The sequence below is a fragment of the Eublepharis macularius genome, chromosome 5, assembly GCF_028583425.1.
Source record: "Eublepharis macularius isolate TG4126 chromosome 5, MPM_Emac_v1.0, whole genome shotgun sequence".
NCBI lineage: Eukaryota > Metazoa > Chordata > Lepidosauria > Squamata > Eublepharidae > Eublepharis > Eublepharis macularius.
Genome location: NC_072794.1, coordinates 73,466,594 through 73,493,612, shown reverse-complemented (window position 1 = coordinate 73,493,612; position 27,019 = coordinate 73,466,594). Strand labels below are relative to the sequence as shown.

Sequence of the window (27,019 nt, the reverse complement as noted above, 5' to 3'; positions counted from 1 at the left end):
GTAATAGTGAAAGTTAATATTGAAGTAAGATAACTTGACTGAAGTCACCTACATAATTAATCTAGTTACACTTTTTTTTAGTAACCTTTCCAATACATGCACTGTTTGGCTTAAGTCCCAATAATTGTTAAGATTATATGTAAATCTTAAATCAAGACATGGCCCCAGTTTGTACAATAAAGTTCTTAAATTAGACCATCACCAGTTACAGACTTCCAGCTATCTGTCAGCTGAAGCAGTAGCAACCCTATATTCCACACATCACTGACAGCTTTCTTGTTGATACTGTACATTAATTTGTAATGTAGTATTTCATATTTGCTATTGAGAATCATGTTTGGATGTGCTTGTCTGTAATGCGTATTTTATTATATTTCAATGCTGAATGTAAGTTGCTACCATACTTTGTAATCTACATCAGTCAAGTTTTTTGAATGGAGGCCTATTAACTTGTGTCTGTTTTTGAACCTTAGCTTTACTTGCTTTTTTTTTCTTTTAGTAAAAATAATATTAGACTTGCACAAACATACACTCATCCATAAAGACAAAACTGTCCCATATTAGGTGCAATCCATTGTCTCATTTATTTTAGTAGTATTTAATAATACCTAACTTTCACTGGATTGTAGATAGCACATTAGAGTGTGCTGTGACAATTTTTTAAATTATAAATCTAGAATGACTTTTCATATGTTAGTGGAATTCTAGATTCAACTTGAACCACTAGAGAAAAGTCCGAACATAAAAGTATAATTTTAACAAAAATAATTCTTACATTATGGCGTTTTAGGCAAATGAAAAAATAAATAATTCTCAATCATTAACACTAGTGGATATGAATTCTGCATTTGCCATGACATAAATTATGTAGGTTTTAACACTTTAGAAACTCAGGATAACAAATGTTTTATGTCAACATTGTCTCAAATACCTTAATTCACTGTCTATGTGTTGTGTTTAAATAGCCTTGATAATTAAAACCAGAATTTTAATGTTCATGCTGTTGTTGTTTTAATTTCCTGTTTGTGCTTTTACTTTATTTTATTAAATAAATACTCAGGTTGAAATAAACTTAAAGCGTTATCCAACTCCATATCCAGAAGATTTAAAGAACATGGTGAAATCTGTTCAAAATATGGTGGGTAAAAGCCATGGAGTGAGGCCTGAAAGTTCAACGCCAGCTGCCAGTACTGAGCAAACTCTGAAAGACAAGTATGAGCACAAGTGGCCAATGGTGACTAAGGAAATATCAGTGGAGGTAAAAATGGCAACACTATTTGCTGATTAAACAAACCAGGGCTTGTATTTAGATCAATGCAATATATATCTCTTTATTAAGATCATTTTATGTGTGCATAAATTTGTCTGCAAGCCTTTGTATGCTCTCTGGTTAGATATAGTTGTAGTTCAACTTTCAATGCTGCCTCTCAGGTTTGCTTTTCATAATAATGCCAAAGAGTTCTCATACGATTTGTGCAAAGTGCTGGTTTTTACTTTTAAAGCCCTTCATACTCGAAGAACTGACTGATCCAATATAAACCAGCACAGCAGCTTCACTCCTCAGAACAGTCTTTGTTCTCCATCCGTTTGTGCAAACAGGTTAATACCGCTACTGCCAGATCCCAAGCTTTTTCATTAGTGTCACCCAATCTATTAATATTTAGAAAACTGTATAAAGCAGAATTATATAAGCCTGTGTAAGTAAGGCCAGTAGTTACTTGAAGCTGTTTGTTCCCTTTTAATGCATGTCAGGCTGATTGTTCTTAAATGTTGTATTTGGGGGGTTGCTTTCTTTGTTTATTTATTTATTTAACTTTGTTTATAGTCCATATTTCTCCCCAACGGGGATCCAGACATTCTTATCTCTTCCATTTAATTCTCATAACAACCCTGGAAAGGTGAGGCTGAGATTGTGTGACTGGCCCAAGGCCACCCAGTGAGCATCCAGTGAGTGGGGATTTGAAGCTATGTCTTCCAGATTCTAGTCCAGTGCTCTCATCTTAGTCACATTGATCCTTGATTGGATAAGGCAAACTTGAAATACTCCAAATAAATTATTATTGCCAGCTTGTCAGCACAGTTTGGCACAGTAATCTGTCCCAAAGTAACAATTAATGAAATCTTAAGCAGAGTTATACCCTTCTGTGTCCATTGAAGTCAAGGGACTTAGAAGGGATTGCCGTTGTACTGAAACGTTTGCCAACATAATTTTGCTACAGTCGTAATATTTTGTTCTTAAGCAACCTGCATTATTTAAAAAAACAAATAGTATCCTCCTTCACTTTCCCTCCTGCTTTTATGTGGGATTTGATAGTATGCTATGATCATCAATATTACATATAAAGCAAGTAGTAATTTGAGAGCAGCAATACAGGGATTATCAGTAGAAAGGAAAGAAGGAGATATGCAGTATCCCCTAAAAGAGTATGGAGGAGTAGAGCATTCCACAAGTGCACCAGCAGTGTGTACTCTCTTGTCTCTGAATCAGTGAATGAATCACTTGAATTGGGCTACTTGGGTAAGGGGTGTTCTGTCTTTGAGAGAGCCAGTTTGGTGTAGTGGTTAAGAGCATGGGACTCTAATCTGGAGAGCAGGGTTTGATTCCCCACTTTCTCCACTTGAAGCCAGCTGGGTGACCTTGGGCGAGTTACAGTTCTCTGGAGCTCTCTCAGCCCCACCCACCTCACAGGGTGATTGTTGTGGGGTAATAATAACATACTTTGTAAACCGCTCTGAGTGGGCATTAAGTTGTCCTGAAGGGCGGTATATAAATCAAATGTTGTTGTTATTGTTATTATTATTTGACATCCTGTTGCATCGGCAGCGTCAATGAGTTGCACATGTAAGTTTATTTTGACAGACTTCCCATCACCTGATCAGCCATAATCTAGCCATAAAATATCATTTAAATTTTCCAGGTCAGTGCGTTGAAACTATAAACTCCAATTATTGATCTATTTCTATCCTTGGTTAGCTGAAAATAGCATATAATTTACTACTCATTCTACAAACATGCTTATATTCTCTACCCTTCTTTCTCATTGACCTTTTAAAATTTAGTTCTCTTGATTGCTATTAAAAATGAATAGCACAATAATATCAGCTAAAACAAAAAGATATTAAATGTTCTTTTCCCTCTAACAGCAGGAAACGGAGATGCCATATGAGCATTGCGCTCAGAAAGTGCTTCATCTATGGGGGGGTGGGGGGGTGGAATTCCTTGCTTTCTCCAGAGCAAAGTAGCCAGTAGCCAAACACACAAAAGCAGACAACCACTTGCCAAAAGCATTACAATGCAAGCAAAACCAGCAAGTCCAACAGAACCAACATCAAGCCAGAGAATCCCAGCAAAATTATAGGCCAATGTGGCAAGCCCAAAACAATATCACACCAGAGAATCCAAGCCAAATCAGCAGAACCAAGAGACACTGTTGCAAGCCCAACAAAACCAAGGGATACTGTTGCAAACACAACAGACCCCTCTCAATTGTCTAATCCCTATCCACTTGTCGCTTACCTGCCTGTCTGCTCTCCAGCCTACCCATTCACTCATTCGCCAGCCAGCCCTCCTGTCACATGTCTCATTATTCCCATTGGATTAACTACCTGCCCACTTGCTTGTTCACCAGACTGGCTGGTCACTGGCTGGGCCACTTGCCTGCTAGGGGTGATCATCTGAATATACATGAGCTGAAAATATACCCCAAATCAGTCATTTTTGTCCACCTTGAGGAGAGCTGAACCAACTCCTCCCCCTCCTGCAATTCCTGGAGTAATGAAAAGTTTCCTTGCTGCGTTGCAGCAGGAACCCTTTTGAACCACTTTAGTTTCTTTTAATTAAGGGGTTGATCTTTTAACACTATTTGTGTCTAGAAACTATTGTTTTAAGCTGTCAGTGTTCTGTTTTATGGTTATGCTGTTATGCTGGGCTGATTTTAATGCTGGATTTTAATTAATATCTTTTAATCTTTAGTTTTTATTATTTTTCTTTTGTAGTCATCTCAGACAGGTTCTTGGAAAGGTGGCATTTTTTCTAAATAAATAAATAATAGCTGTTTATAGAGTTGTTAAGCATCCCTTAAAATGGTGTTTTTTCCTCCCTATACATTGTTTTGTAAAGTTTTTTAAATCCCTTCATTTTTTCTTTCTTTCTGGGATTTTTATGCAAACCTGGCGCCTGACCCAGGTTTATACAAACATCTTCCCAGTCTGTACAAGAACCAAAAGTGTGGATTTTTGATCCACACACTGAAGTCCAACTCTAGCAGTACATGGATAATGATAATGACTCTGTGAGATCATTATTTTGTCCAGAAAGTTCTTTCCAAGCTCTAGGCAGGCAACATGAGTGTTGGTATTTGTCTAAAAGAAGCCCCCCTAGATCAGAAAAAGGTCTGTTTAGTACTGAATCCTCTTTTTCCCTACAGTGGTCAGCCAAGTGCTCCTAGGATGTGCAAAAGTGGGGCATGAAGGCAACATCCTTCAGCACTTGATATTAAGTAGATTCCTATCTCTGGGCATAGGTTTCATTTTAGTCATTATTCTATTGATGGACTTATCCTCCATGCATTTGTTTAATTCCTTTTTACAACCATCATCACATTTTGTGGTGGTGAATTCGTTCAGCTAATTACGTGTTGTGTTAAGAAGTATTTTCTTTTGTCTGTCCGAAGTCTACTGCCAATCAATTTCACTGGGCTACTCCAACATCAAATATTAAGAGAAAAGAAAACATTCTCTGTGTCCACTTTCTCCATATGACACCACACCACACATAATTTATATACATTCCTCATTGAAGATGCTGGAACCAGAACATTAAGTCTTGGATCCTATGTCTTACCTCCAATTGCACCCCTCTTGGTCTGTTGCAGACGTGGTTCTGTGTTGCAGAGGCAGTTCTCCATGTGTCTCTGATGCTACAACTTTTCAGCTCATTGAAAGACAGTGGGCTTTTTTTAGAAGAAGCTCCTATCACCAGAGGCCCTACCCATACAAAAGAAAAGAGTGCTGCGCAAATGGAAGTAAGGGATAGGATCCAAATCCAAGGCTCTGTTCCTAGAAGATGTCTCTGGCTTCTCCTAATTCTCCTCTTAAATCCAGGCAATATCTAGTAATACTATTCAGATAACAGAACTGAAGGTAATTTGTTTGAGATCTTGGAGAGCTGCTGCCAAATCAGCAATACTGGGCTAGATGAATAACAAGTTGGGTTCTACATAAGGCGTATAATTGTTTTAACATTATTTTATAGAATCTATACGCAGTTTGTGTCTACAGCATAGATGAAGGCAGGACAGAAATATATATCAGATAGGTAATAGCTATTGTTTGGAGAAGAGACATACCATAGAGGTGTAACATAGCTTTTTGCATTTGCAGAATCCTAGATTCAGTCCGGAATCTGCATTACAGCAGAAAAGTGGAAGTATTAAATACTGTTGCATTTACACAAACCTTCACAGTTAGTATGAAAGATTCAGTTACAAGCTGAGATACATTTTATTTTATGAAAATAATTAAAAGAAAAAAATATATACAATGTATTATTTATTATTATTTATTACATTTCTAAACCGCCCTTCCCGCAAGCGGGCTCAGGGCAAGGTACAACAGTTATAAAAATACAATACAATATAAAACAATGCTTCATATCATAAAATCAAGAATTAAACATATTAACTGTGCCAAGACAGGGTCAATTCCAGGTTCCTGCCCATCAATATACGGGGGGAGGGAAACGGACAGATAATGTACTGCAACCCATACGTAGGTCAGCTAACAAGTAGGCACTACATAGCCCCATGCTGTACCCATATGTCGGGCAGCCGGCCAGTGGACACTGTATAACCCCATGCTTAGTGGGAGACTGATGGGAAGCTCAATAAGGATCTCATGCTGGTCTCAACCATATGCCAGGCATAACATCTCCGTCTTACAGGCCTGCTGAAATGATACAAAATCCTGACAGGCCCGGGTGTCCTCAGACAGAAAGCTCCACCAGGTTGGGGCCAGGACTGAAAAGGCCCTGGTTCTGGTCGAAGCCAACTGAGCCTCCCTGGGGCCAGGGACCACCAGCAGATGTTTTCCAGCTGATTGGAGTGTTCTCCGGGGTACATACAGGGAGAGGCAGTCCCACATGTATGCTGGTCCCAGTCTGTTTAGGGCTTTATAGGTTAAAAACAGCACCTTGAACCAAACCCAGAATTCCACAGGGAGCCAGTGGAGCTGCTGCAGAATTGGTGTCCTGTAAAGAACACCCATCAGAACATGTGCAGCAGCATTCTGGACCCACTTTAGTCTCCAGATCATACCCAAGGGCAGCCCTGCATAGAGCGAGTTACAGTAATCCAACCTGGAGATGACCGTTGCATGGATCACTGTCGTTAGGTCCTGGGCTGAGAGATAGGGGGCTAGCTGCCTGGCCTGCTGAAGAAGGAAAAAAGCAGCCTGAGCAACCGTTGCAATCTGGGCCTCCATAGATAAGAAGGAATCCACGATCACACCTAAACTCCTGACTGATGGTACGGGCAGAAGTGGTGCCCCCCCCCCAATGGCTGGGAGATGGATCCCTGCCTCCGACAGCCCATGGCCCAAGTTCAGGACTTCCGTCTTCGTGGGATTCAACTTCAGCCTGCTCTGTGCCACCCATCCAGACACGGCCTCCAGAGCTCTCAACAGGCCATCAGGGGCAGAGTCAGGTCGCCGCCCATCAGTAGATACAACTGGATGTCATCTGCCTATTGATGACAACCCAGTCCAAACCTCTGCACTAGCTGGGCAAGGGAGCACATATAAAGATTGAACAACAAGGGAGAGAGTATTGCCCCCTGAGGGACACCACACACCAAAGGCTGGCATGTGGATAACCTCTCCCCCAGCGCCACCCTCTGTCCCCGACCGTGGAGAAAAGAGACAAGCCACTGCAAGGCCGTCCCTCGAATCCCCACCTCGGCTAGGTGGTGGGCCAACAACTCATGGTCAAATGCCGCTGAAAGGTCTAACAAAATCAGCAGCGCCAACCCGCCTTGATCCAGGTGTCCTCGAAGGTCATCCAAGAGGGCAACCAACACTGTCTCCTTTCCATGGCCTGGACGGAGACCGGACTGGTATGGGGCCAGGACAGAGGTCTCTTCCAGGAAGACCTGCAGCTGTTCCACCACCACCTACTCAATCACCTTTCTCAGAAACGAGAGGTTCGATACTGGGCGGTAACTAGATGGGTCAGTGGGGTCCAAAGATGTTTTTTTCAAAAGAGGCCTTACTACGATTTCCTTTAACGCCCCTGGAAAAACCTCGGAGCTCAATGATGAATTAATAATATCCTCCAATTGGGCCCCCTTTCCCAAAAATGGGAGGTTCTATACTGGGCGGTAACTGTCCGCCAAGAAGAGATCCAAAGTGATCACTTTGGCTGAAGTGATCCAAAGTCAGACCGGAAGATGGCCAAGGGGTCTCCAGTTCCGCAGGCAGGTCGTGGCAGTGAGACAAGATTTTGTCTGCAAAAAAGCTCTCCAAAGCCTCACAGCTGATGGCCAAATTTCTAATTTGGCAGTCCCCCTGCAAGAGGGACCAAGGACCGAACTACATGAAACAATTTTGCCGGGCGTGAGTTTGCAGATGCTATGGAGGTGCTGAAGTACTCCTTTGTCGCCTTCACAACCACCTCATAGGCCTTCATTAACGCTTTATAAGATGATCTTGCCTCTTCGCCCCCATTCTGCTGCCACACTTGCTGTAGCTGTCTCAGTTCCTGCTTCATCTGACTTAGCTCCTCCGTGTACCAGGGAGCCAGTCTGACATGAGTTCGGAGAGGGCAACGGGGAGCAATTTCATCGATGGCTTTTAAGAGACGGTCATGCCAATCCCCCACCAGCTCATCTAATGAACCGCCAGGGGGCATTGGCTCCCACAGAGCATTCTGGAAGCCAATTGGATCCATAAGTCTCTGCGGGTGAGCATAAATTAGCTCGCCGCCTATGCAGGAAGGGGCTGGCATACCCAAACAATCCCTCAGGACATGGTGGTCTGACCACGACACCACTTTAATAGCATCTAGGTCTACCTGAATCCCCACCCCAAAGATCAGATCCAGTGTATGGCCCACTTGATGCATAGGAGCTGAAACAAATTGGGAGGGTCCCAGTGCTGCCATGGAAGACACCAGGTCTACAGCCTGAGAAGAGGCAGCATCATCGACATGGACATTGAAATCACTCAAGACCAACAACCTAGGGTGCTCCAACTCCTACCCCCATACCATCTCTAAGAAGCTCAACAGGGTAGCTACTGGTGCGTTAGGCGGTTGGTAACCAAGTAGATAGCCAAACTCTCCTCAGCATCCCACGCCAGGCCAACACAATCAATGCCAGAGATCTTAGGAGCAGGAAGTGTCCTGAAAGAGAAAGACTCAAATAAGTATTGCCAACCCCCCCCCCCCCGCCCTGACCATCCATCTGGGACTGGTGAAGGACCAAGAAACCTAGGGGGGCAGTTCTTCCAAGGAGACTTTTTCACCCTCCCTCACCCAGGTCTCAGTCACACATGCCAGGTCCACTCCCTCTGCTGCAGTAAAATCCTGCAACGTTTTGGTCTTATTGTTGATGGGCCTGGCATTACACAACACAAGTGCCGGAGGGAGGCTATATCTCCTAGCTCCACTACCAGCATGCCTTGAGATGGAATGCAGGTTGGAAGGACACTGAGCCCTATCACGTCTCCGTGGCCTTCCTTTCCAGCCCCGTGTCCCACCGTCATACCTCCCTTGACCCCGGAGTACTGGGATCCCCAGCCCCACCCTGTTCTCCTTCCTCATATCCACCACCCTCCGAAATCCCCACAAATTAACATACAATAACAACAACAGATTAGAATAGCTACCCGCAATTCAACCGTCGTTGCCCCCAGCCCCCAATTACAGATAAAATAATTACAAATACAGTCAGGTGGAATAAATGCAAAAATATAGTATAAAATCCAATCTGGTTCAGCTTCCACCCCTTTCCACCCTGAAAGCACGACCCTACTGGTTAGTGGGCAAAACAACGTTGCCCCTCTGGGAGTCTGCTTCAGTTTCCATGGCCTTTGCAACGTGCCCTCTCCACTCTCCTCCCACATATGTGCATTCGGCCAGTAGTTGGTTCCAGCCTTCTCCCAGGGACCATCTTCCAGTTTCTCAGCACCCCAGCACCCCTCCCTTACATCTAACCAGCTGGCTTCAAAGTTTCCTGATGTTAAAGTGGCTAAGCAGACAGGTGGCCAGAAGCAGACCTCACCGCTGGCTAAGCAGTTCAGTGTCCTACCCAACAGGGGTTTACATTGAAGCTTAATTCCACAGGGCATTGGGTGAGGCTCTGGCCGCACACCATCATCCCACAATATAGTATAATTCAACAAGGCTCCAAGCACGCTGAGTACAATGGACACTGAGCTCAGCAGGTCACACAGTAGCAAGGCAGCAAGACAGCCCCTGGGAACAGTTCACAACGAGGCAGCAAGCAGCAGGGCTCAGCCAGCACCAATCCCTACAAAGCTGGGATCAGCAAAACACTGGACTTGGTGAGATAACATAGCAGTGAGATGACAGGCAGCTCCCCCCCCCCGCAGCAGCTTGGCAGCAGCAGACTACTGGGGCAACTCTACAACACCGGGTAGATAGGCTCAGCTCAGCTCAGCAGCAAAGCGGTGGGGCAGCAGAAAATGGTGGGACCGCTGAGCTCAGTTTGGTGGCAAGATGGTGGATCCACACAGCAGGGAGGCTAGAGCCAGCCCCACTCGGCTCGGCTCAGCTTGACAATGCGATAGGCAGCAAGGCAACTCCACCGGCAGCTCAGGCATAATGTGTGGCCAATCCAGGTGGGCCCTCGTGCCGTAGCTGCAACCCTGCTCTCACTGCTTCTTCCAGGTCTCCGCTTGTCCCATGGATCAAAACAGCCGCTCCCTCCACAGTTCGACACAATTCAACACCGGCCACTCACCCAGCACTGTAGGTCCTCTCCTGCAGGTCAATTTCGCTTCTCTCTCTTGTCCAGTTCTCCACTTTGGTTCTTCACTCCCCCAGCTGCTCCACACCTCCTCCCCAGCTGTGTCAGGTGGGACTGGCGTATCATATCACATATTCAGCAGAGCAACAATAGCAAAGCCAGTGCTAGATTTCTCAGTATATTTAGTTATCAGTAGAAGTTAGTTTAACTTAAAATATTTTAAAATATTATGGGTTGGAATTGCCGAAAATGGCAGGAAACAATTTGAAAACCCTTAAAACCAGCAAGAGCTTCTTCTAAGCTCCTCTCCATGCCGCCATCTTGGAACCACGAGGAATCATGGGAAGGGGAAATAAATTGGAAGTCCCACCTGATGCATCAATGCCTCCCCTCAAGCATTCTGTGAGCTTTCAGGAGCTTGAACATGAGGATTTCCACTTGCCTTTCCCCTTAACTAATACTGAGGCCTAACTACACATTCTTGTGACTAGGATAGCCCAGGCAAGTTCCTGTTTCATCAGATCTGAAACCTAAGCTTGGTCGGCCTTCATTAGTTATTGAATAGATGATGTCCAACGAAGACCAGAGTTGCAGAGGCAGGCAATGGCAAATGTTAATCTCTTGCCATAAAAACCTAACCAGGGGTCACCATAAGTCAGCTATGACTCGACAGCACTCTCCACTACCACCACCACATTACTTAGTTCTCATGTCATAACTGGATCTTTCTGTGACAAGTGCAATGCGAATTCCTTACTGGGAGTTGAATTTCCTGGTACGTAGGGCCAGATTCAGATCAGAATTGTGGTGCAAGAGATGAGGGAGCTTCAGCCTTTTCCCCTGTACCATGACCTGAAATGGCCTTGACAGGGAGCTATTTGTCTTGCTTAGGAAACCTATGTGAGTCCCAGGGAACCCTATGTCAGTACCCAGGGAACCCCAGTGGGTCATTTGGTGCACTCTGGGGCTATCTCAGGTCAGGAAAATGTCTTGGGGAGAAGGCTGGAGATTGCACAGGAGATCCTGGAGTGTGTGTCTGATAGAAAATCATGGCAATCCAGACATTACACAAGGGCTGTGTAACATATTTAGGCCCTTAGCTGTGCTCTACATTTTGTGTTTCTAATTTATTGAAGTTTGCTTATACTTTTTCAGTATACTTGGGGAGACCCAATAGTATGTGGAGACCCCTACATTGTGTGTAGGTGGTCTGTTTTGTTTGTTGATAAGCTGCATTTCATACTAAGACTCAAGGCAAATTAAAAAGTATAAGTCAATACAATCCACAACTGGGATACTCAATAAACAATACATTCAGGTATGCATTGCAGAAATTTTAAAAGTATAAAATCTGCATACAGAAATACACAGATGACACATTGCTGAAACAAAACAAAATAATTTACTGCTGCTTTCATGAGATCAGCCACTTTATTGTAAAAGGTAGTGATATTTAAACTTTTCTCCATTAATTTTTATAGAATTACATCATGACAAAAGTTGAAATCATATTAGTTTAGTCTCTACTTGAAAATTCTGCCGTATGCATGTTACGGTTGGTTGTTAATATCTGTTATGGTATCACTTTCTGAGCGATCCTTTTAAAATTGTCTTTCATTCTTCAATATTATTTCATTTATCAGGACCCTTTTGTGCACCCTGTGAATGATATGAGGATGGGAGAACTTCGCCCCTCAATGACTGAAGCGCCATTGTATCAGCCTAAGCTTGTACTCTTGGGAAAAGAAAAAAAAGGTGCTGGATTACTTGATATACATTTGGAAGTGATTGATAACGAAAATTATAGAAGTAATGCATTTGCTTGACACTGCTGTCTCTTAGAGCTGACATACAAAGATAAAAGGAGAATGCATCTTTCACATAGACAGACAATTTATTGTTCTATTTTGAATTTCAGAGCAGGAGCAGTTGAGAAGGGTATACTGTATTGGTACAAATTAGCAATAGATAATGGATGATCCCCAGCAAAACTATTTGGGCCTGAAAATTCTCCCCGGTTATGACTTCATTATCCTAGCAGTTTGGCCAGGATATGGGGTGGTACAAGGGAGGGAGGTAGCTGCTCCACCCCCAGCCCAAAATAAAACTAGTAGCTTAGAACAAACAAACAAATTTCCTTCAAATAATGACAATATAATAATGTACTTGCCATGAGTGCTGATTCATCAATTTATTCAGAAGACATGACTTCTTCTTTGAGGGTGGCCCTGAACTCAGATTGCTTTTGCTGACAAAAGTGGCAGAAGAGGTAGTATGGCACCTCTTGGTCTTCTTTGCAAAATTTGGATATAAGTCCATGACTAGCCATAGCAGAACAGAATAGAAAGTGCACCACTATTACAACTTATTAGGGTAGCTACTCTATACATGCCCTGACCTGGATAGCTCAGGCAGGCCTGATCTTGTCCGATCTTGGAAGTCAAGCTGAGTCAGTCTTGTCTAGTATTTGGATGGGAAACCTCTTAAGAAGGTTGCAGAGGCAGGCAATGGCAAACAATCTCTGTTAATCTCTTGCCTTGAAAACCCTAGCAGGGGTCATCATAAATCAGTTATGATTTGATGGCACTTACCACCACCACCCTATACATAAGTGTTTGGTCATATTTTCTCCCATGGAGTTATGTTTTCATATTACTTGCTCTGTTTTCCAGAGTCAACAGATGAGTCCGAAGCAGATAAAGTTCACTGTATGAACAACAGCGTTTCTTCAGGCACCTATTCAGATTATTCACCTTCACAGGCTTCTTCAGGGTCTTCTAATGCTCGTGTTAAAATGGGGTCCCTGCAGACTACAGCTAAAGATGCAGTGAATAATTCCTTGTGGAGTAACAGGTGTGTTTATTTGGTTTTGCAGCTATATTGATGTGGAACTTTTCATTGCATATCTGAATAAAGTAAGAGCGAGTTGTTTTAGAATAATTATTGTAATGTTTTGCATCTAAGTAGCTCTAATTTTATTTCTGCTTATTAATGCAGGGTTTTAAAATATTTGTTACTATGGGTTTAAATGCAGGTCTCTGAAGAAAGAAGGGGGGACTGGATGGATAAATGCAGTCTGCTCTGATTGGGTGGTAGCTGTAGCTTAGGGGACACACTGAACTGTAGTTTTTAGCCAGAATGTAGAAGAGATCTAAGGCAAAAAGCCTTTAGTGGCAGTGCAAACTTGGGGAGAAAGAAATATATGGGTCACACAAACAACAAAAGGGAGAAGTTCTTGAGGTATAAGCCTGGATAAAGTAAAGAACACCTGAAGCTCTCTGTAAGTCTTTCTACACAAGACTTCTGACACGAGGTCTTCACAGGTCAAGAGATGCAATGTTAGCCAGAAATCATAGTTTTAAATGACAGAGCTGGCGGAGATTACTCCAGAGGGGACAGATTCTCTCACAGCCCTCCACTGCCTCTGGCGTACCAGACTGTCTCCCCTTCCATAGCATTTGCCCTGTAGAGGCTTGATTAATTCAAAATTTTCAGCAGCGAGTTGCAGGGCAAAGGCTCCAGCAAGGGAGACAGTCCAGCATGCCAGAGGTGGTGGAGGGCTGTGAAAGAATCCACCCCCTCAGGAGTGGGCTCTGCCAGCTCTGTCTTTTAAAACTATGCTTCCCAGTTAACATTGCATCTCCTGGCACTTGACAAACATGTGCCCAGGCATCTTATGCAGAGAAACTCTGAGTGTGGGGATATAAGTAGTGTTGATTGGGACCAGGGACCTCCTGAGGTAAAAATTTAAGGTAACATAAGGAGAAGCTGAACTAAAGGTCCAAAGGCAAAGGTTTAAGGTTATAGAAACAGCAAATCGTTACAATTATGCTTTATGCTCAAAAGATCATGAAATATTGTTTCTTTGTAAAATGTGATAATCATGTCTCTAAGTTATCTTTGATTTTAGCTTACATTTTCTAAACTGTCCTATTGCACTGACAGATAAATTGAAATCTTGAGTTTGACCATATCCCAGGAAAGATACTAGGCTGTTGCAAACATGATTTTGAAAGCCCTTAAAGTTGTCAGGGCAGAAGATGTAAGCAATTGTTGCCATTGTAAGGCTTCTCCACTCTGGGAATGCCTGGTGATCTGGAATGCTTGGTAATTGGTAGAATCTTGTAATTTGCCATCATCCACTAATCCTGCTCACCAGGTCCCAGGGAATTCTGTGTGCTGGGTAATATAGCTAGCAGGAAGTACAACTGGCACTGCCTTGAAATTGCAGGGAGCAAGTGGCCTAACTAGAAATGAGATATGAAGGCCTCAGGAAGAAAATGGACAGTCTCCGCAGACACCTGGATCGAGGCGGGTCAGCACTGCTAGTGTTGTTAGATCTCACAGCAGCGTTCAACACAGTTGACAATGACCTGTTGACCCACTGTGGGGAGCCATGGGACTGCCTTACAATGGCTGATCCAGCTCCTAGGCCTCGATGGGTGAGAAGCTTGGGTGTGGCCGTGGGTGCCTCCTTATGCATGGAGGCTCAAGTCACAGCAGTTGCCAGATCGGAGTTTTCCATCTCCACCAAGTTCAGCAACTTTCCCCCTACCTCTCAACCCGAGGCCTAGCTACAGTGATCCGTGCAACTGTCACCTCTAGGTTGAACTACTGTAACTCACTCTATGCTGGGCTACCCCTGGGCCTGCTCCAGAAGTTACAGCTGGTCCAGAATGCGGTGGCACATGTTTTGACTCAGACTCTGTTCCGGTCACGTATAACACCAGTATTATGCCAGTTGTACTGTCTCCCAGTGGAATTCTATATCAGGTTCAAGGCCTTGATCTTAACCCTTAGTGAGCTAGGACCAGCATATCTATGGAATTGCCTCTAACCCTATGTTTCCCAGAGGACATTTAGATCAATGGACAAACATCTCTTGGTGGTCCCTGCCCCCAAAGAAATCTGCCTTGCCTCAACCAGCACCAGGGCCTTCTCAGCCCTGGCTTTTGCCTGGTGGAACTCTCTGTCTGTGGAGACCCGGGCTCAGCAGGAATTGTTATCTTTCCACTGGGCCTGTAAGACAGAGATGTTCTACCAGGCATATGGTGGTTGAGATGGGTGGGCCATGAAACTGGCCTCCTGCCATGTTAACATCTAATAGTTGACTATCCTGCCCCACGGATTGCTGTTTGGGTTGTGTAATATGTGTGCTGCTGTCTTTTAGAAATTGTATTATATATTTATTTATGTTTTTATCTGGTTTATGTATTTGTATATGTTGTATTCCGCTCTGAGCCCATTTGCTGGGAGAGTGGATTAGAAATATAATATTTGATTATATTGGAGAGTAGATTAGAAATATAATAAATATAATAATAGTAAAAATCAGCCCCAAAGAAAACGCAGGAGTGCTCCCACGGGCAGCACATTTTGGGCCAAAATAAGCCCCAAACAAAATGTGGGAGGCTCCCATGGTTGGTGCGACAATGTCACTTCTGGAAGTGACATTGTTATGCCCATGGGAGCATGTGGACCACGCATGTTCCTGGGATGGCTGCCAGTGGCGGACAACCTCCAAGGGCTTGGCACCTCCCGCGATTGTTGGTGGATGGTGGGCAAACGGCAAACCCTTGGGAGTTTGCCCACCACCGGTGGGCATCTGGGAACCCTATCAGTTCTAAAGGGGTTATACTGCACATGTAGTCACAGTAAGATATTTGTTAGCATTTTATTTTCTTTGATTGCTCCCTTTTTGACAGATGTTGATATTTATCTTTGTTTCTTGCAGGCTTGTTCAATCTTTTCCCCAACCCCTTGAGACAAAGCCATTGCTCAGCCAGCGTGAATCTGCTCCAGTAGGAAACTTGCAGCAGCATAATGATAGGCGTCAAATGAGTGACACATTTGTTGATAGCTGGAATGATGGTTCTCACTATGATAACACAGGATTTGTAGCAGAGGAGAGCACAGTGGAGAACCCCAGCTCCAACCCCCTCTTAAGCTCTAAATCAAGAAGCACATCTGCTCATGGACGCAGGCCTTTAATTAGGCAGGACAGAATAGTTGGCATTCCCCTAGAACTTGAACAGCCTACTCTCAGAAATACACCAGAATCAGAAGTGCCTCCATCAAACCCTTGGCAGAACTGGACAAGAACCCCTAGTCCATTTGAAGATAGGACAGCCTTTCCTTCAAAACTGGAGAGTACTCCTACCACCAGCCCTCTACCTGAAAGAAAAGATCTTGCTAAGGACTCTCCTGAAATAACAAGCACTTTTCCTCCAGGAACAGCATGGGAGTATCATGATTCAAATGCTAACAGAAGTCTTAGTGATGTTTTTTCTCATATTCACTGTCGCCCTGAGCCTTCTAAAAATGTCATTTCCATCAGCAAGAGTACAGAGAGACTTTCCCCAATGATGAGAGATTTAAAGACTAGTAGATTTAAGAAGTCACAGAGTATAGATGAGATAGATATTGGCGCTTATAAAGTTTATAATATACCTTTGGAGAACTATGCAGCCACTACAGACAATGCAGGAACACATGAGATGCCAGACAAAATGATGCGGCCAGAACATGGAATGTCTAGCATGTCTCGTAGCCAATCTGTGCCAATGCTTGATGATGAGCTTCTGACCTATGGAAGTGTTAAGGTTCAGCAACATCAAAAGCCTTCTGTAACTAAGAAAGTGTACCAGTTTGACCAAAGTTTTAATCCTCAAGGATCAGTGGAAGTGAAAGCAGAGAAGAGGATACCACCGCTAATTCAACACACTCCAGAATACGTTCCCCAGCAGAGTAAAAATGTTCCTAAGGATTTGGTTAGTCCAAGAGCCTACCGAGGATATCCACCCATGGAGCACATGTTTTCATTTTCTCAGCCTTCTGTTAATGAAGAGACTGTCAATACTCAGTTCTCAAGTCAGGGATCAAGGGCTGGATTTTTGAGAAGAGCAGATTCATTGGCCAGTTCTACAGAAATGTCAATGTATAGAAGAGTCAGTGAACCACATGAACTGCCTCAGAGTGATAGGTATAACAGACACCAATATAGAGGAGCTATGGAACGCCAAAGCAGCATTACTGTGTCTGAATCGCAGTTCCTCAAAAGAAATGGCAGGTATGAAGATGAACACCCTTCATATCAAGAAGTGAAAACCCAGTCTGGAAATTTTCCAGTTAAAAACCTTACACAAAGGAGACCATTGTCTGCAAGAAGCTACAGTACAGAAAGTTATGGTACCTCCCAAACCAGGCCAGTTTCAGCTAGGCCTACAATGGCAGCTCTGTTGGAAAAGATACCATCAGACTATAACTTGGGTAACTATGGTGACAAGCCGTCAGATAACACTGATTTAAAGACAAGGCCTACCCCTGTGAAGGGAAGTGAGAGCTGTGGTAAAATGCCCGCTGACTGGAGACAACAGCTACTTAGACATATAGAAGCTAGAAGGTTAGACAGGGTATGTTTGGCATTTCTCTGAAATTAATGCCTTTTAGTTTTTATATTTTCATATATTAAAAGTTTGTGCTTGCAGTGGTTATTACTGTTATCCAATAAGAATTCCTGTATTTTGTGCTATAGGTAAATTATCTGTGAAATCTGATAAGGTTGTTACATAATCAGTGATTTATGAAGGCTCCTTGAGTAAGACTTTGTAAAAGTCTTCTCAGGTATTGAAACAATATTTAAAACAGAAGCAATTCAAGAATTCTGTGACAACAATTATGAATTTTGTCTGGTGTTTGCTTTTACACTGCATAGGGAAAGTACTCAAGATAAATTCAAAACTAAATGCTGAGAGTTTGACATAGGCAGGATAAAAATTATTGAGAACAGCTCAAAATTCTAGAGAACTTTAGGTCACATTTGCATACAGATACTGCTTTGTCCTCTTCCCTGTCAGGAATAGGGAGATATCATGTATAAAAATATGTGTGAATTATTGTATTATTTGTTACAGTTGAAGACCAGCACAATAGTAAATACATTACCAGAAATTAGAGATGGGTACGAACTGAAATACGAACCAAAGTTTGTGATGAACCAGGTGGTTCGTGGTTCGCGAACCAGCAGTTCATCAAAGCCCATTTATGATGAGCCACCATGAACTTTAGGCAGGTTTGTTTGGTTCGTTTTTTGTTTCGTCACTGCAGACAGCCTAGCGCTGATCAATCAGGTTCCTAGGCATTGGGATGGACTTCCTGCAGACCTTCTGCTGACCCAGAAGTGGCCTTCTGCTGGCCCAGAAGTGATTATTTGCTGACCTGGATGTGACATTTTCACGAACCAAACAAACCGGTTCATGAACTGGGACAGGTTCGTGAAAGTTTGTGGTTCATGGTTTGTGAAATGCGACAAACCACAAACTGCATGGTTCGTTGTTTTTTTTCTTCAGTTCATGCCTATCTCTACCTGAAATGTTACATAAAAATACATTACGTAAATTATATTAAAATAAGCACATGCAATCTATTAAATTGATACAGAACTATGATAGTTCTCTAGCAGCTGCACAAAATTTGACCATTTTATCCATGGATCCAAGGCTCATGATCCAAGAGGAGAAAGGAAATATACGATTCCTGTAATCTACCTGGACCGTCCTGTAGAATAGAAATAATGAAATCATATCAAAGATCACAATAAAAAGGACAATCCAATAAGATGTGACCAACAGATTCAACTTCCATACATGCACAAGAGCATAAATGTTCCTGGTATGGTATGCCATGATATCTCCCCTGCAAGAGTGCAGAGAGTGGGATATTAAATTGGGCCAAAGTAAAAGATTTCCTAAATTTAGAAATTAGTCAAGTGGCCAGATAATTAGAAGTCATAGACTTGTGAGTAATGATATTTTGTGGTAATACTTAAATGAAGTTGTAATTCAGTATTATGTATTTGACTTTTCAGTATCCGAGAGCTACTGAGAGAATATCCAAAAGTTAGTAATTTCTCTGAAAGTTAGTAATTTCTCTTCTCCATTTTGTCTGAAAGGTGTCAATTAATGTCAGTGAAGCAAGTCCCAAAAGAAAGAAGAGAAACTTTAACCAGTAATTAATCCTGTATATCCAGGCCCAGGCTTCAAGAGAAATTAAGCCCACTTCCAGACACAAGGCCACATTGGAAACACAGTGAGGAACAGCAAATAGGGCTCTCAAAAATTTAGTTCATATAATTTTGAAACATCTGAAGTTACCATATCCATATAATTGAAAGACATATAACAGCTTTGCAGTAATCTTGACAAAAAATATACATGCATATCTAGGGTTGCTAGGCCTAGCAACTGGCGGGAGTGCCAGAAGCAGGGACAAGGGGCCATGTATGTGACATTAGCAATGATTTTTTTTTTTTAGAAAAGTTTTTTATTGGGTTAGAACATTATTATTTTTTACATTACAATCAATTTTCCCCTAATTTTTCGTTTCTAACCCCCTCCCTTTCCCCCCCTTTTGTTGACTTCCAACAGCTTTCCCACCCTCTGTCCCTTTTCCCTTACTTCTATTAAATTCCTCTGTCTAGAACAGATATACATTCTCCATTATATTAAGCAGTGCATCTTTAACTCCTTTACTTATTATACACCCAAACTGTACGTCTTTAAATAAACAATTTGTCCCATTTTCCAGTTTTGAATATTTCTGTATATCATAAACCTATATATCATAAACCATAAAAATTTCCCACATTTAGATCAAACAATTTGATTTGTTCTCTATATATTACTCATTTCATCATTTTATGGTAATTCTATATACCTCCTCACATAATCAATCAATTTAACTCTTCTGTACATTCAGTTTGGTGCATATAAATCTTATCGAAAAAAGAAAATATTGTTAATTACTCAATCCTCATGTTTAAACCTTATCATTAATTATTCTCTATCAATGTTCTATCAGTTAACCTATATATATCTATATATATCTCAATCAATTAATCTAACTGCTTATAAATTCACATTTCTCTTCCTCCCCCGGTAAAGTCACCCCTCTCTTTTATACTTTTATTATACTTCAATTTTATTATACTTCAGTAGTTCTCAAACTGCCACAGTTTTCCTCCCACCTCCCATTTCTTCTCCAGATATTGTTTCAGCTTCTCCCAGTCTGTGTTAAACTGCCCTGAGTCCAGATCTCTCAGTTTTCTTGTCATCTTGTCCATTTCAGCCATATACAGCAATTTGTAGATCCAATCTTCAATAGTTGGCACTTCTTGTACTTTCCATTTCTGCGCATACAAAAGTCTAGCTGCTGCAGTCATATAAAATATCAACGTCCTATGATGGGCTGGAATTCCCTCCATTCCCAAGTTTAGCAGCAGGAGTTCTGGGTTCTTATTTATTTGAAACTGTAAAATTTCACTCATTTCTCTTATTATTTCCCCCCAGAACTGCCTAGCTACCTCACACGACCACCACATGTGATAGAGGGAGCCCTCATGTTTCTTACATTTCCAGCATTTGTTAGAAGTATTCAAGTTCCCTAGCGCAATCTTCTTTGGTGTCATGTACCAACGATAAATCATTTTGTAAATGTTCTCTTTAATATTAGTACATGTCGTTATCTTCATTGTAGTTTTCCACAAGTATTCCCATGCCTCCATTGTTATTTCTTTATTGAAATTTATAGCCCATTTCACCATCTGTGTTTTAACTATCTCATCCTCAGTATACCATTTCAACAGTACTTGGTATACCTTGGATATTCTTTTCTTGTCTTCTTTAAAAAGGGTCTGCTCTAGTTCCGAGTTCTCTGTTCGTATGCCCCCTTTTGCAGAGTCCGAGTTGTATAAGTCTCTAATCTGTCTATACTGGAACCAATCATAGTTAGGTGATAGTTCCTCTTGCGTCTTTATTCTAAGTTTAGATAGTTCAATTTTAGTTATTTCTTTATACGTTAAACATTGTTGTTTATTGTCGACAGCTCTCGGGTCTATCACCTCATATGGAACCACCCACAAGGGGGTTCCTTCTTGTAGGTAAATTCTATACTTCTTCCAGATTGTATATAAACTTCTCCTTACAAAATGATGTAGGAACATCGAGTTGACCTTTACTTTGTCATGCCATAGGTATGCGTGCCATCCAAAAAAAATTTTATATCCCTCTAGGGCTAATAGTTTCTTATTCTTTAGTGTCATCCACTCTTTTAACCAAACTAGGCAGATTGCATCATGATAAAGTCTCAGGTTGGGCAGTTGCATTCCGCCTCTTTCCTTTGCATCCTGTAAAACTTTTACTTTCACTCGAGGCTTCTTGCCTGCCCAAACAAAATCTGATATTTTCCTCTGCCATTTTTCAAATTGTTTAGAGTCTCTGATGATTGGTATTGTCTGTAGCAAAAACATTACTCTTGGTAACACATTCATCTTAACTGCTGCAATCCTGCCCAACCATGACAAGTTCAATCTATTCCATTTGATCAAGTCTCTCTCTATCTGAGTCCATAATTTTTCATAATTATTCTTGAACAAATCAATATTTTTTGCAGTCAGCTCAACTCCCAAGTATTTCACCTTACTAGTTACTTCACAATCCGTTGTTTCCATTAACAATTGTTGTTTCTGCTTAGTCATGTTTTTGCATAATATCTTTGACTTCTTTTTGTTAATGAAGAAACCTGCCAAGTCTCCAAACTCTTTGATCTTGTCTATCACTTTTGGCATGTTCTCCAGTGGGTCTTCTACAATTAACATTATGTCATCTGCAAATGCTCTGACCTTATATGAATAGTCCTTTATTTTTATTCCTCGTATTTCCTCATCTTGTCGTATTTGTATCATCAGAATCTCCAATACTAAAATGAACAACAATGGAGATAACGGGCAACCTTGTCTTGTTCCTTTACTAATCGTCAATTTCTTGGTCAGTTCATCATTCACTACAATTGCTGCAGTCTGGTCTCTATAAATTTCCTTAATTGCTCTGATGAATCTTTCTCCCAGTTGTAGCTTTTCCATAGTGGCAAACATAAAGTCCCAGTTTAAATTGTCAAACGCTTTTTCAGCGTCTACAAAGAAGAAACCAACCTCTTTGTCACAACGCTTGTCATAGTATTCAATAGCATTGATCACTGTCCTTAAATTGTCTCTTATTTGTCTGTCTGGCAAAAAGCCTGCTTGTTCCTCCTCTATAACTTCCGAGAGCCACCCCTTCAGTCTCTCCGCCAATATCTTCGCAAAAATTTTATAATCATTGTTAAGTAATGATATAGGTCTGTAATTTTTCACGTTAGTCAGGTCTTGGCCCTCTTTTGGGATCAATGATATATTCGCTTCATTCCAAGTGTCTGGAATCCTTTGATCCCTAAAAACTCCATTCATCACCTCTTTTAGGAATGGTGCCAGTTCATTGGCCATTGTCTTATAAAATTTAGCCGTAAGTCCATCTGGCCCTGGCGCCTTTCCTAGATTTGCAGATTGTATTGCCTTACTTATTTCCTCATCAGTTACTTCACTATTCAACTTATTTCTCCAAGCTTCCGAGATTTCTGGAAGTTTGGTTTTCTCCAGATATGATGCTATTGATTCTTTGTTTACTTCTTTTTTATTATACAGCTTAGCATAGAATTTATAAAAGGCTCTACTAATGGTAGTCTGCTCCAAGTACATTTTATTTTCTTCACAGATTTTATTTATTATTTTCTTTTCCCTTTTCTTCTTCAATTGCCATGCCAAATATTTCCCAGGTTTATTAGCGCCCTCAAACACTTTTTGATTCAGTCTTTTAAGGTTCCACTCCAATTCTTTATTACTCATTGCTGTTAGCTGTTCTTGAAGAATTTTGATTTCCTGGTATATTTTCTTTTTTCCTGGTCTCTTTTTTAACTGTGCTTCTTTGGCTTTTATTTTCTCCTCAATCTCTTGTCTTTTCTCCTCTTTCTTTTTCCTTGCTCTGCCATTTAAGTCCATTAGTATGCCCCTTACAACCGCCTTGTACGCATCCCAAACTTTGTTGGTTGGTACTTCTTTATTCACGTTGTATTGTATGAAAAACTTTGTCTCTCTTCTCAATATTTCCATATTCTCTCTTTCCTGTAACAAGTCCTCATTTATTCTCCAGGCTTTCCTTTTTCTCCTTTTTCCAAATTTCCACATAATTGGGTTGTGATCTGAGCCTACCATCGGCATTATTTCTACCTCCTTAGTCCATAACGCTAAGTCTTTTGAGGCCCAGATCATATCAATTCTTGATAATGTAAAATGCCTTGCAGAATAAAAAGTAAACTGTCTGGTTTTAGGATATTCTCTCCTCCATACATCTTCGAGAGTCTCTTGTTGAATCAACTCAAAAAAAAGCTTTGGCAATAGTCCTCTTTTCTTTTGTGCTGTTGTAATCTTTTTGTCTAGTTCCAAATCTGTCACTCCATTGAAGTCTCCAGCAAGAATTATCTGGTCATATGCAAGATCGTCTAAGTGCTTCCTTAAATCCTCAAAGAAGCTTTCCTTTGCACCATTAGGTGCATAAAGTCCGACTACCAACACTCTCTTTAAATTCCAATTGCATTCCACTGCTACAAATCTAGCTTCCACATCTCTCATAACAAATTTTGGCTGCCGCTCCTCTTTTATGTACAACACCACTCCTCTTTTTTTCTTGTTGGAGGCCGCTACAAATTCTTTGCCCAATTTTCCAGATTTTAAGTATGACATTAGCAATGATGTTGCTGTGTCACTTCTGGGCACAAGCCGGAAGTGAAAAGGTTAGTTCTAGTTATTGCTGGAAAGTTTATGGTAAAACCATAGAGTTTCTGTTGATTCCTAGAGCTTTCTTTTGTTGGCAATGCAGCAATGCTGGTAATGTTGCATGCTGCACAGTGAGAGGCCTGGCAAGTCTAATCAGAACCCTCATGAGTACACTGGAGCTATGGGAACATGGCAGATTTATTTCTTCATTTCATTTATCCTTGGTAGATAATGTAACTATTCTAGTCTGATCAAGTAATAATCCCCATGTGGTACCTCAGTCTTAAGCCTATTAAGCAAATCATTTTATTGAATTTACATCTTTCCAAATTTGCTTAGGATCTCCGCTTAGAATACCTAAAAGCCTAGTAGAGGCCAAAGGTTTCACATTGTACCTGTCTTCTTAATATTTGTTAGAGAGACTTTTTTAATTATCATTTATCTTCTCATAAATCTGCAAGTTCAAGCCATTATTAGAGTGCAATAATGCTTTCAGAGTCTGATGAATTAAAAGTGAGCTATTCTTTAGAGTTGTTTATTGCTTTGAAAAGGTGAAAGGTAAAGGTAGTCCCCTGTGCAAGCACCGAGTCATTACTGACCCATGCGGGACGTCGCATCATGATGTTTTCTTGGCAGACTTTTTATGCGGTGGTTTGCTGTTGCCTTCCCCAGTCATCTACGCTTTACCTGAAAGAAACTGGGTACTCATTTTACCGACCTCAGAAGGATGAAAGGCTGAGTCAACCTTGAGCTGGCTACCTGAACCGGGCTTCTGCCAGGATTGAACTCAAGTCATGAGCAAAGCTTGGGTTGCAGTACAGTACTGCAGCTTACCACTCTGCGGCACGGGGCAGAAATGTCCAGAAAACTTTTTTGGGAAAACATGTGTTCTAATATTACATTAACCTTTTTTATGGCATGTACTAGCTTGGGCTCTTTGAATGCCATGTCTCTTCTTCAGCTTTACAGACTTTTCCCTTAGGCCTTTATGGCCCTGTACTTTTCTTCACCTTTTATTTTATTGCATGGTCCATTTTATTCTTTAGCTAACTGCCATTATTGAACAGGGACAAGCTGAAATTGTGAAGGCCAAATTCATACATGATTTTAGCCATGTAGTTAATCTGGCCCCAAATGTTACGAAGCCTAGGGGAAATGGGCAAAATCACCAGCATTTTCCTCTTCTTTTGGCAGAGGAAGTGCAGCAAAGCAAGCTTGCTGTTTGTGTAGAAGGGGGGAAAGCTATTTTTGCCTGATTGCCCCCTCCTTACCAGAACCCACCTTCCATGCTTTGTGACATTTTGTCCATGAAGCAAATCTGACCCCCATCATTGCCTGAGGGTGTTTTTAGAGAGCTGTTGAGGAAAAGTAAAGATGGAGAAAGATCTACCATATCACAATCTGCTTTTGTAAGTTCCTGCAGTTTCAAAAGCAGTATGACACATGGTATTTATGTGAGGGAGTGTTATTGGAGAAATGCAAACCCCATGCTTGAGTTCTGCAAGAGCAGCTGTGTGATACTTCGGGTTTCAGCTATAGTGCCATCTGTGTACACAGTACTTTCACTGAGGAACATAATAGAGAAATACAGTTCCTTGTTCAGGGAGATCATAGGCTAAATGTGAACTTAACAAACTGACCTAAGCTAAAAATCAGCAAGGTACAATGGGTTATATGTACAATATAGTGCTAGTAGAAAAGATACAGCAGGTGTAGACCAATGGCTGAATAGAGTGTTGGCACAATTATTCACTCATCTGAATGTCAACTGTTTTGATGGTGTACGTGCAAAACTATAGTATATATATTACCTTGTAAAGTATGTTACAAAGCACTACAAACAGCATGAATTTGCAATATTAAATCACCTGAACAATTCTAAGGAAACAGTGATGCCCCTTCATTGCCATTATATGAATCAGCCTGTTGAGAAAATAACTATATACAGTTTATAGATCTCTGTGTTCACTTTTGGGATGAGGGTTAAACGTGGTTTATGGATTTAAGTATTTCATCAGGAATATTCTCCCTATGTGTTAATAGAACTAGGTTTCAGACTAAGTAGTATATTTCTTTAATGCATGAATAAGCCAGTCTTGGCTCAAACACCATAGATAGAACTTTAATGTTTTCTGTAGTCTTATATGGTGCTTTCTCAAGGGAGTCAATGTGCACATTCACCTGTAAAAGTGATTAGGAGTCATAAATCTACATTATGTGAATTAGATTTAAGTAACCTGATGCACTACTCTGAGAATAACATGGGGCAGCATAAGTGGGCCTAAATCTAAAACATAAATGGAAGTCTCACCTTGTCACAAGGAACAAAGCCCTGTTTCTTCCGCATTGTTGTCTGAATATGGCTAAAACTGTGACTTAAAAATATGAATATTTGTTACCTGAAAATGTTTTCGTGAACTCCCTTCAAGGACAATGACAGAATTTTCTAGGCCTGGTAAACTAATTGTATTTGTACGAGAGTGCACACTGACTAGAGATGTCACATTGCAAAAAGTCCAGCAAACAAATCAAGGTCGTATCTCAGAATTCATATGACACCAATCTATGCTTTGGTCTCTGGGATAATTTATGACATCCAGATATAAGGAAAAAAATCTGGTAGTTCACTCAAAACACTGATAGCCCCCCTGAGCTCTGGTCCCATCCCATATCATGATTCATGATGATGTATTTCTACATTTATGATTAGCAGTTGTTATTATAAATAATGTATACAAACCATAAAACAAAGAACTGTACAGAATAAATATATGATTCCTAGACAGGACTGACATTGTTTCTGGGTTTTCCCTGGAAGCGATGTCATACCATTGGCTCAATGACCATTTTGGGGGAAAAAATCTTCAGCAGCAGAAGGAATCAAGTTCCCCTGGCCCCACTAGGGGAGAGGGGCTGGCAAGCCTAGATCTGTCTCTCTCTATCTTCTGCAACTCCACTTCCTCCTTACCTCGGGAGGTTATAAAGGCGGTTGGAAAATGATCATGCACTCAGTACATCTGATGAAGTAAAATCTGACTCCTGAAAGTTTATGTTGATAAATTTTATCTTTAAGATGCCACTACAGTCCTGTTTTATTTTACTGCCACAAACTAAAATGGCCACCCTTCTGTATTAAAAAAATATAGTTACAGTTCAAATATCAAATAGTGGGATGTATATATTAATCAGTGAAATTCACACAAGGTATCAATTATAAAATCAGTGAAATTCACACAAGGTATCAATTATAAAAATACGAAATGTGAATGTATGTGCAACAAAGCGAATGTTGGTTTAAGGAATCTATTTTGAGTAAATCTTCGGAATACAACAATATAGAAATCAACCAACATAATTCATGTGAAGAATACTGCCATCCCAGCCAGGGGCTTTA

At 41.2% G+C, this 27,019-nt stretch overlaps 1 protein-coding gene across 3 annotated transcripts in view; it reads left to right on the top strand.

Moving 5' to 3' along the window:
* LRRC7 (leucine rich repeat containing 7) overlaps positions 1–27,019 on the top strand; it is a 234,077-nt gene that overhangs the window by 159,627 nt on the left and 47,431 nt on the right. For all 3 annotated transcript variants that reach the window (XM_054980163.1, XM_054980162.1, XM_054980161.1), the window contains 4 exons: positions 1,061–1,258; positions 11,627–11,738; positions 12,656–12,836; positions 15,718–17,395. In XM_054980163.1, coding sequence (XP_054836138.1) covers positions 1,061–1,258; positions 11,627–11,738; positions 12,656–12,836; positions 15,718–17,395 — 2,169 coding nt within the window. The remainder of the gene's footprint in view (positions 1–1,060; positions 1,259–11,626; positions 11,739–12,655; positions 12,837–15,717; positions 17,396–27,019) is intronic.